Here is an 11854-nt window from a genome sequence, read left to right as displayed (position 1 = left end):
ATAATATAATATATAGATAGACTTATATGTATATTTATATATGTATGTATATACATATGTGTGTATATATGTAAGTATATATATATATATAAATAAATATATATATATATATATATATATATATATATATATATATATATATATATATATATATATATATATATATATATGTATGTATATATATATATATGTGTGTGTGTGTGTGTGTATGTGTGTGTGTATACATTTATGTATGTATATATATATATGTATAGATATAGATGTATATATATAGATGTATATTTATAGATGTTAATGTATATATGTATATGTATAGATGTATATGTATATATTAAGAGAGAGAGACAGAGACAGAGAGAGGGACCTATATGTATGTATGTATATATATATGTATATATGTATGTATATATGTATGTATATATGTATGTATATATGTATGTATATATGTGTGTGTGTGCATATATATATATATATATATATATATATATATATATATATATACGTGTGTGTGTGTGTGTGTGTAATGTCAACATAGTGTAAACCACTTATGAATTATAGACATATATAGAGAGCACGTCCATTGTCACAATGATAATGTAACAGATTAAGCAGCAGCGACAACGACTAAAACTGTAACCCTGTTTATAAGCAAAACACTTGTTTCAGATTGAAACGAAACTAAAGCGACACAGAAAGCGACGCAGAAAGGCCGAGAAGTACAGATAGGTGTGAACGACCCAGTTTGTAAACATGGATGAATTCAGCTCCGTTGAGGATAAGAAAAATAATTTAAAACTATATTTGATCGCTGCCATGTGCAAAAATCGAGGTATCGGCTATAAGGATGATATGCCATGGGATTTAAAGTAAGCTAAATTCAAAACCTGATATGGATACGTGTATGTATATATGTGACCGTACGTGTAAATGGGTTGATAGATCAATCGATATATGTGTGTGTATGCTTCTGTGTGTATGTATGTAAGTATGTGTGTGTGTGTGTGTAATATTCTTTTACTTGTTTCTATCACCTGACTGCGCCCATGCTGGAGCACCGCCTTAAAGGGTGTTTTTTTTTTAGTCGAAGAAATCGACCCCAGGATTTATTCTTTGTACGCCTAGTACTCATTCTATCGGTTGCTTTTGCCTAACAGCTAAGTTACGGAGACGTAAACACACCACATCGGTTGTCAAACGATGGTGTTGGGGGCGACAAACACAGACACAAACATACACACACACACACACACACACACACACACACACACACACACACACACACACGCACGCGCACACGCACACACACACATATATATATATATAACGAACCTCTTAGTTTCCGTCTACCAAATCTACTCAGAAGGCTTTGGTCGGCCCGAGGCTATAGTAGAAGACACTTGCCCAAATTGCCATACAACGGGACTGAACCAGGAACCATGTGGTCGGGAAGTAAGCTTCTTATTTCTTTATTGCCCACAGAGAGCCCCTCCCCCCCCCCCCTCCCACCTCGAGCGTCTATATAAATATATAGAGATATAGCGAAAACTGGGCGTGGTCGTGTGGTTAAGAAGCTCGCTTTGCAACTTCGTTGTTTCGGTAATTTTTTACTATAGCCCCGGACCGACGAAAGCCTTGTGAGTGAGGTTTGGTAGACGGAAACTGTGTGGAAGCCCGTCATATGTATGTATATACATATTTTTATATTTTTTTGTTTGTTTCAGTCATCTGGCTGCCCCCATGCTGGAGCACCGCCTTAAAGGGTTTTCTTTTTAGCCGAAGAAATCGACGACAGGACTTATTCCTTGTACGTCTAGTACTTATTCTATCGATTTCTTTTGCCTAAGAGCTGAGTTACGGAGACGTAAACCCACCCACATCGGTTGTCAATCGATGGTGGTGGTGGTGGAGGCGGCAAACACAGACACAAAGACACACACATAAATGTATATATATATATATATATATATATATATATATATATGATGGGCTTCTTTCAGTTTCCGTCTACCAAATCCACTCACAAGTCTTTGGTCGGCCCGAGGCTATAGTAGAAGACACTCGCCTAATGGGACTGAAACCGGAACCATGTGGTTGGGAAGCAAGCCTCTTACCAGAGAGCCACGCCGGTGTGTCTATAGAAATATATAGAGAGATAGCGAAACAGAGGCATGCTTTGGCATCCATAGCAATATGTCACATGCCAGCTCTTGTTTAGCTCACCAGTAATGTCCCGCAAAGTGCAAACATCTTTCTCTTGGTGGAAACAGGCAGGAAATCTCCATACAAATATTTCTTAGTAGGATGAATTCTCCAAGATATGTTTAACACTACTCTTAACACTCAGGTGTAAGTTCCATCTGGCCTGGATTCCGAGCGTCCAGCTTTGTGGTATGGTGATGAAAACTCCCATCCATCGGGCCCTCAGTTTGCGGAGATGGGAATGGCCTGAAGATATTTAGGTTAGCTGTGAATATTCAAAAGGCAGTCCCGGACAAAATCGCAGGTTGCCCTTTGGCAAGGTATAGCACTCGTTAGCCACCCTGTCAGTCATGGTGAAATCCTGAAATCCTGAAAAGAGCGGCAATGGCACAATCTTTGGAAGGGAGGGTGGTAGTGGGGAACGAAAGGCAAGGCATAAAAGAAAACACTTTGTCTTTGAATTTCTTCTCACTTCGCCGAACGAATTACACTGTTATGAATCTTGGTCCAAGGGAAACCCGTCAGTTTCATTGGCACTGCAATCGTGTGTAGGCTCTGCGATCAAAGTCCAGATATTAGCAATCGAAACGCATTCCATGACTCGCATTAACCTCAGAAGATTTAAAGGATGATGGTTGAACTACGATGCTTTCCTTCACAACCTTGCGACTAAGTGGGTGGCCGGTCAGAATTTATTCTAAATTAAAAAGAGAAAGAGAACACACGTACATACATACATACGTTCATATTCCTCTGATAGAATAACTAAAACATCGAACTCAATGGTCGACAGCAAGCTGTGGGCCGTGATCCACAAACGGGCCCTTGATGTGTTCTCGGTGGGTTTTGAACCATTTTCAAATGAATTTAATTTAAATTTAATTTAGTTATGGACCATTAAGCAATTGACGGGCTTTAGATGATGTTTATTTTTCTTGCAAGACGCAACGAAAATTTTAGAAAAATGAATAAATATATGAGTGGAAATTTTACCGGTGCGTGTGTTAAATTATGAGACACTAAAAGAGAATGACTCTCTCCAGACACAACTCCAAAATTTCCTTCAAAAAATATACTTTTTCAAAAAGTTACGAGGAAATAAAATCGTGGGAGCACAAAGCTGTAGTTGTGCTAACAAAAAGATGAGATGATCACGGCTGGAATGCCTCTGATTTTATTGTTGAACTGAGATTAAATTACAACTGGAATACATCTATCTAAAGCGATAAGAGAGGCTAAACGCAAACAGGTTGTAAAAGGGGCGTGACTCTTTACATAGGAAAATAGAGTTACTTACCCTCATATATACATTCTTTAAAGAAAAACGAAGAAAAATACTTGTTTATAATTAGACAACGAAAATGGCGCGAAATCAGGGAGAGCATGACACATACATACACACATACATACACACACGTTTATGCATACACATTTATTCATTCAAAGAGAAACTGTTACGAAGTGAAAGGGCGAGAATAAATATACAAGAAAAGCACTAACATTGCGCGCTCTTTAAAATGGCAGAAACGAATGGTGTTCATAGCACAATGAATGGCATTAAATTGAATCTGATTGTGGCTATGTGCAAGAACAGAGGCATCGGTTGTAACAACAAAATACCTTGGAGATTAAAGTAGGTATATATTTATATATATATACATGTATGTATAAATAATATTATGTAGAAAACTCCGCCATTTATACAATTTGTATACTTCTCAATAAATGTTATTCTGTCCAACGACATAACAGATTTAATTACAGATTATATTCTTAAAGCTATCTTTTTCTATCATTTTTACAACCCCACGCGGTTTCGTTTTTAACACTTAACACTAATCCTGATCGTTTATAATTCGTTGTCAAAACATCAAATCAAATTTGTCGCTAAAATGAACTACAGTGAACCATTTGATCAGCCATATTCCAGTCGTGACCGTCCCATTATTTATGTCGTCCAGCTCCACCGTAGAATCAACGTATTCTCTTTTAAATTTTTTTTGCCTGTCCTGTGTATCATGATACACAGAATTTGTTTTCAGGAGCATCATATATAATACACATTCTTTTTTTCAACCACCCGAGTAACTTGGGACTTATAAAAAGAAAACTATATATCACTCAGAGCATACACAAACTTATAAAACTGCTTCGAACAGACTGGAATATATCGTCCAAGTCAAGGTGCGATTAGGATGTTTGGTCGCCAATTCTGTTGGTTCGCGTAGCTGTTTACATGCTTTCACGTTGGCTCATAAATCTTTATTGAGAATTACTACGAAAGTTTTAAAACTGAGGTTTATAGATATAGTAGTATTCGAAGCTGCTGTTGTCATAAATCTATGAATACCAAGTTATTACGGTCAATATAAAGGTCCTCGCCCTTTAACGAAAACAAAACAAAAAAAAAACAGCTGCAGTTAATGTTCTGTATGTTATTACAGAATCATTCTGTTAAGGATGCTTAATTTGTGTTGTCGTGGGTCAAGATATATTCTCTTGCTATTACTTACACTGTTATAAAATACAGATGAGATCTTTCACCCAAGAAATGTCTCCCTTTTTACTTTTAACGGGATACATGTCCACGATGGCGTCTTAGATCTTTATATTAACCGGATCAATATAAAGATCTTTACCGTGAGATTTTAACATTGATCGAGCAAACTCGAAATTACAAGCATTCAAAACTGTGAACATCCGGTCTTTAGGACTATGTAAGAGTCTATTCTCCAGTCTTTCATTTCACTGTTGATACAACAGGACATACTTTTAAGGAATTTGGCAGCTATTTCTAGCAGGTTAATCTACTATGTAGCAATTTCATTTTGTTTCATGTCTAGCGCGTTATACTTCACAGGGTCTGTTTATAATGGCTGTAATTATAAACAGCACTGCAGTAAAAGTTGTGATTCAAAAACCCAGTTCTTGACAATAAAATAAATATAATGGTTCATTATTTTTAGTGAGAACCAGGCTTTATTTTTGACATCTGATTAAGTGCCCTCCCGCCGCCCCCCCCTCGCTAAACATCTGAAACTCTGCCTAAATAAAAGCAATCCTTTTTTAATTTATGGTGCAATTCAACTGAGTCTAAAATTTAACAACAGAAATGAAAGAAGAAAAAAATGAATCTGAAAATCATTGCATGTTATCCTTTTCATTTTTGAGACACATATTCAAAGAATAGTACCGCATTTGAATTTCGAATGAATTCTTTGTCAAATTGATACTTCGCTTCTTCTTCAAAAACGTATTTAGAATCATGCCACCTGTAAAGACACTACGTCCGGCACTGTGGTATGTCATATATATATATATATATATATATATATATATATATATATGTATGTATGTATGTATGCGTAATGTCGAACGATGGAAATGAGTGAGTGCTCAGCAACCGCATTGGTGGATATTATTTTCTTTATTTGTGAATTAAGGCTATTGTTGATTTCAAGTTAAGAAAAGTAGGAAAATATCCTGGTGTCTTAATTTCTAAGCCAATCACATGAAGAAAGGTGTTCGCCTCCGTGTGTGTGTGTGTGTGCAGAGAAAGAGACAGAAAGAAATGATCAAATTTTAAGTAAAATTTCGAGATATGATACGTGTCTATTCTTCTAGCAGCCTATATACTGAAACGCAGTACATTTCGCCCATTGCCTTTTTCGTATCGGTTTTTAACTTCCATTGCTATATTTGGTTCCGGCTAAATCGCGCCATAATGCGGGTGAGCTTGCAAATCCGTAAGCACGTCGGACAAAATATTTAGCAGCATTTCTTCCGGCTCTTTACATTTTGAATTCAAATTTCACTAAGGTCAATTGACCCGTTTTCGACGTAACCTTGACCCTAAACACCGGGTGTGCATAAAGAATACGCACACCCGGTGTTTAGGGTCAAGGTTACGCCGAAAACGGGTCAATTCTGCCTTGCATTTCTACGGGGTCGGTAAAATAAACTATCAAGTACTGGGGTCCGTGTAATCGACTTGTCTCCGGTCGAAATTACTGACCTTGAACTGTGCTATGGACCGGTGCCCTCCTTCAGCTGTCATGTGACCTTGGATCTCGTGTATGGCATGGAAACCGGATAACCAGCCTTATGGCTGAAGGAAAATATGTTTCAGTCATTGGATTGCACCCATGCTGGGGCACCGCCTTGAATAATCTTGCTATTATTATTATTCAGGTCACTGCCTGGAATCAAACTCGGAACCTTGGGGTTAGTAGCCCTTGATCTTAATCACTACGCCATATGCCCGTGGGTATAATAATAATAATAATAAATGCCCGGATGCAGTACCAGGCAGTGGCTCTCATGGCTTCTGATCTTAATTGATTGGAAGTGTTATCATGTACATTGTTTTGTCATGGTATAAAAGATGGGCTACAGCAAATATTCTACTCAACAGTAGAGATTTGCTTGTCAATTGTTTGACCTTAACCAGTTGAGCATGTCCCTTGGTGGCTGACGATATGTGCATCTCTGATCATGAGCAGAAGTAGTGGGGCAGCATCATAGCCATGTGTTGAGAGGAGTTCTTTGGGGTTTGAATAATTCACCTTTGGAAACATGGGTATTTTGCTCAACATCCTTAAACAAACCTTATTCAGGGACCTTTTCAGCGGGATGGGTTACTCGACCTGAAGAAAATTCTAACTGGGCCCCACCTGCGAGGTCATGCGCTGTTTATCTTGATATGAGATCACCGTGTCGCGCACATAGTTGTGATGCAAGTGCCTGGTGTACCCTTATCAGACGGGTAGTCATGATGGGTATAATGGGCTTCGTATATTTTACCCCAGTGCCACTTTGATGGCATGCACTGCTCTCTCACTCAATAATGATAATAATAACAGCCGAAACGTTGTGTTAACAACAAACAATCTGGGGACAAATATCTGTCAACTGTAAATAATGTAAATAATCCCTCATCTCTTAAATATAGAACTGTATTATCATCACTGTCTGTGTTAATGCCTCCATTCTTTTCCTAACCTTAATATTTTCCACATTTTCTTCTCTTTTAGGAAAGAGATGGCTTTCTTCTCCTTCATTACTAAAAAGTCGGAACATCCAGGTTAGAGCTTTCTCTCTCTCTCTCTCTCTCTCTCTTTCTTGCTTGCTTGTCTTTTGTTTTTCTTTTCTTTCTTTTTTACCTAGCTGTTTTCGATTATTGAACTACATTCAACTAAAGTTTCAAGGCAGTGCTCCAGCATGGCCACAGTCAAATGACTGAAACAAGTAAAAGATAAAAGAAATGATATATATACATATATATATATATATATCACAGCTGCATCCTTGTTACACAAGAAAAGTCATTGCCAAGAAGACTTACTGAAATGATTCCTGATTGTTGCCATGTGATGCCCTTATATGACTTTTAAGCCTGACCAAGCTTTTACACATTTTATTACTTACTAGACAACTGTGCTGGCTGGCAGGAGAAACTGGTGCCACCATATGCACTCCCTTAACATGTCTTTTTAGGCTTCCAACTAAGAGGCACACCCTTCCACATTTTACACATGTTCTGTTATGAATTTTAAAAGCCACATCATTGTTTATCATGGGTCGATTTCTATATATATAATGAAGAAATAAGTGGGATAATTATCCCATAGTACAGCACAACTAATTAGTGCTCTAATAGAGCCTCAGGAATTTAAAACCAACCCAGGAAGACATAGGGTGAGGTGGTGAAGCATGACCTTCGAATGTTGGGCCTCACAGGCAATGACAAAAGACAGAGACCTCTGGAGGTATGCTGGGACTGAGAAGACCAGGCAAATATAGTGAGTCCACAGCCGTAACCCACACCAGTGTCACATAACCAGCCCATTCAAAAGTACCTTGGATTGTAGGGCGACGTGCTGTGCTTGAGGGGACCTATTGAGTCAAGTACATCAACATCTACAGCAACATCAAAATCAAATCAAATGGAAATTGTAGTTGTGATCCCTGTGTCGGTAGCACGTATAAAGCACCATCCGAACATGGTCAATGCCAGTGCCACTTCGACTGGCCTCCGTGCCGGTAGCACATAAAAAGCACCATCCGATCGTGGTTGATGCCAGCTCCTCTGGCCCCTGTGCTGGTGGCACGTAAAAAGCACCCACTACACTCTTGGAGTGGTTGGCATTAGGTGATCACTATAAGCTTTAGGCATATATGAATGACAATATTATTATTTACAGGATTGTAAAACCTTGCACCGTATAAGAAAACCATTCACACCAAGAGCATATGTATATATATATATATATATATATATATATATATATATATATATATGCTGAGGAGTTGAACCCAAAAACCATGTGTTTGGGAAACAAGAGCTACTTAACCACACAGCCATGCTAGCACCTATACATTAATATAATGTCTCTACTATCTGTTTGGTATTGCCAATTCTATATTATATACGCAATTATTCAGTTTTTATTTTTTTAACCAAATATTGTTTAGAAGCTTCTGTATTTAAGTTTCTTGGCAGACAGAGGAATTAGTGGACGGAGAAACAACTGGAAAGATGGTCATTTCATTTCAGTTTTGTTGTATTTACAGACAAGCAAAATGTAGTGGTAATGGGCCGGAAGACCTATGAAGGAATTCCAAAGAAATTCTTTCCACTTGCTAACAGAATCAACATTGTTCTCAGCAAAAGCATGCCGTAAGTATCTCTCTTCCTCTCCCCCCTCTCTCTACTAGTGAAGTGAAAGGACTCGACTACTGACCACATGGTTTTGCATTTAAAAAGTTTTAATGCATCTACTGAGTGGTCAGTGTTAGGAAGGGCATCCAGCTGTAAAAATCCTTTTCTACTCTAGGCACAAGGCCTGAAATTTTGGGGGAGTGGGGGGAAGGCAGTCGATTAGATCGACCCCTGTACGCAACTGGTACTTAATTTATTGACCCTGGGAGGATGAAAGAGACCAGCAGAATAAGTACTAGGCCTTAAAAATAATTCCTAGGGTCGATTTGTTTGACTAAAAACCTTCCATAAAACAATAAAAGTTGATTTGACTGTTTCCTGAAAACTTGCCTTGTTTTGTATAGAATTTGTTTCACTAAATTTCCTACAGAAATTTATTCACATCTTACCTTTCATTTTCTTTCCCCCCCCCCACCTTTTTTTAAATTCTTCTTCTAGCAATGCTCCTGAAGGGGCTCACCTTGCCAGAGATTTAAAAGAAGCTATCGATTTATTCCAAAATGGTTCCATCAAAGATAAAGTGAACAAGCTTTTTATTATTGGTGGCAGCGGAGTGTACCAAGTAAGTTCCAAATCTTTGGTTTTTCTTCCTTGTTTTGCTTTCTTTGTTACCTTTATGGCCTTAAACTGATAGTCAGGTGTACAACGCCGGTATCAGTTCCCGATTACCAACATCTTTAAAATGTTATCAGGCGTGGCTGTGTGGTAAAAAGCCTGCTTCCCAACCACGTGGTTCCAGGTTCAGTCTCACTGCTTGACACCTTGGGCAAGCAAGAATCTTCTATTATAGGCTTAGACTGACCAAAGCCCTGTGAATGAATCTCATTATCATTGTCGTCGTCATTTAATATCCATTGTCCATGCTGGCATGGGTTGGATGGTTTGACCAGGGCCAGTAAGCTGAGAGAGTGCACTAGACTCCAGTCTGATTTGGCATGGTTTTCCTAACGCCAACCACTGCAAGAGTGTAATGGGTGCTTTTACATGCCACTAGCACAGGTACTGTTTGCATGACACCAATATCTGCCATGACTACAATTTCACTTGGCTTGATGGGTTAACTTTGCTTTGCATCCTTCTGTATTAAAATAAGAACCAGTCAGTATAATCGACGATATCCATATTCTAAATTTAAAGTGTTGTGCTTAATTTACAAATTATTTGGATGAGTCGGCAATGGTAACAAATGTCTTCATATTTTTGCTTTTCATTTTCTCTAGGAAGTTCTCGAATCAAACTATGACATCCGACTTTATCTCACCAGAATACATGCAGACTTCGACGTTGATGTGTTTTTCCCAGAGTTTGAATCCAAACAATACAAGGAACTCGACAAGTAAATATTTAAATTATTACAAGAGAAATTCCACCAAATTAATATTTGTCAGCGTCATCATTAGAGAGAGTTAATTGAGATTATCAGGACAAGATCCTTAAGATTTCAGTGATGGTGTCTAAGCTAATATAAGCTAATATAAGTTAATTGAAACAAAGTTAATGAATGTGGAGGGCAGTCTTATGTTTACATTTAACTCTAATGTTAGGAACATAAATTGTGACTGCGCTCTTAACCACTACGCCATATACCTTAGGAATGAGAACCCAGGTTCGAAATTTCCCCCCAAGGCACTTGATGAAGCCTCCTGTATCAGAAAAAAATCTGCGTTATTATTTATTTGTATAGCTTTTGAGGGCGTGTGGGCTATTGGTTAGAGTGTTCTTGAGCAAAACACTTCATCTCGTGTTGCTCTCTCATCACTTCAACATCTGGCATGTGGCACACCACGCACCAAGTGGACGAATGTGGAACACAATCATTTACTCTTTTACTTGTTTCAGTCATTTGACTGTGGCCATGCTGGAGCACCGCCTTTAGTCGAGCAAATCGACTCCAGGACTTTTTCTTTTGTTAGCCTAGTACTTATTCTATCAGTTCTCTTTTGCCAAACCGCTAAGTTACGGGGACGTAAACACACCAGCATCGGTTGTCAAGCAATGTTGGGGGGACAAACGCACACACACACACATATATATATATATATACGACGGGCTTCTTTCAGTTTCCGTCTACCAAATCCACTCACAAGGCTTTGGTCAGCCTGAGGCTATAGTAGAAGACACTTGCCCAAGGTGCCACGCAGTGGGACTAAACCCGGGACCATGTGGTTGGTAAGCAAGCTACTTACCACACAGCCACTCCTATGCCTATAACCACTATTAACGAATTGTGTGCACAGGTCATTTAATAAGAAATTGCTGAACCCTAATCTATCATCTCGAACAGGGGTTTCCATGATTTATACATCTTATTTCAATCACTCCCTCCCCCACATCTCTTTATTTTTGTTTTTGTTTTTTGTGTTATCCTCTTCATCGTTTATGTAAACCTGATTTCGTTATATTTCACTCATTAACCAACCCTGTTACAAATAAAAAAAATTTTTCCCTTTTTGAATTAATTCCCTTCTGGAAAAGCAGACGTCGAGGCTCACACCATCCAGATCCCACTGCTCAAAAACTTGAATTATTCCATGTTCTCTCAAAAGTTTATAAAACTCTACTAATGTCAATTATTTTGTTCTTAAATCCTAAAAAATAACTATTTTTTGTTTACGCTTCTAGTGTTGAAGATGTTCCAAGAGAAGAACAAGAGGAAAATGGTATTAAATGGACCTACCATGTCTATGAAAGATGCTAACTTTTTTTCCACTAAATTGACAATATTGAGATTTATATTTATCATTACCAATAAACAATTTCATTGCTCTGTTGTTGTTTTTGTTACCCTTATTGCTACGAGGAGGTGCTGGAAAGTTCCTGGCTTTGGCTCAAAGAAACCACAGGAGAATATTATCTTGAAAATAGAAATAATACATTTTTAAATCTCTGAGAGAGATTTATGCAGTAGCAGCACAGTAAAGTGATGGTATGTTG

General features: G+C 38.1%; 1 protein-coding gene across 3 annotated transcripts; it reads left to right on the top strand.

Annotated features, from left to right (window-relative positions):
• Positions 1–600: 600 nt before the first annotated feature.
• Positions 601–11687, top strand: LOC106868005 (dihydrofolate reductase-like). 3 transcript variants are annotated; one of them, XM_089357070.1, is made up of 6 exons: positions 601–866; positions 7233–7282; positions 8773–8878; positions 9359–9482; positions 10141–10256; positions 11543–11687. In XM_089357070.1, the coding sequence occupies exons 1-6, from the start codon at positions 751–753 to the stop codon at positions 11616–11618; spliced, it is 588 nt and encodes a 195-aa protein (XP_089213196.1). In that variant the 5' UTR covers positions 601–750; the 3' UTR covers positions 11619–11687. The 3 variants fall into 3 exon arrangements, with proteins under 3 accessions (XP_089213196.1, XP_089213197.1, XP_089213195.1); XM_089357071.1 differs by lacking the exon at positions 601–866 and adding an exon at positions 1582–1680; XM_089357069.1 differs by lacking the exon at positions 601–866 and adding an exon at positions 2065–3832.
• The last annotated feature ends 167 nt before the right edge of the window (positions 11688–11854 follow it).

The sequence above is a fragment of the Octopus bimaculoides genome, chromosome 9, assembly GCF_046866305.1.
Source record: "Octopus bimaculoides isolate indiv1 chromosome 9, ASM4686630v1, whole genome shotgun sequence".
In the NCBI taxonomy this organism is placed as follows: domain Eukaryota; kingdom Metazoa; phylum Mollusca; class Cephalopoda; order Octopoda; family Octopodidae; genus Octopus; species Octopus bimaculoides.
This window is presented reverse-complemented; position numbering and strand designations above follow the sequence as displayed.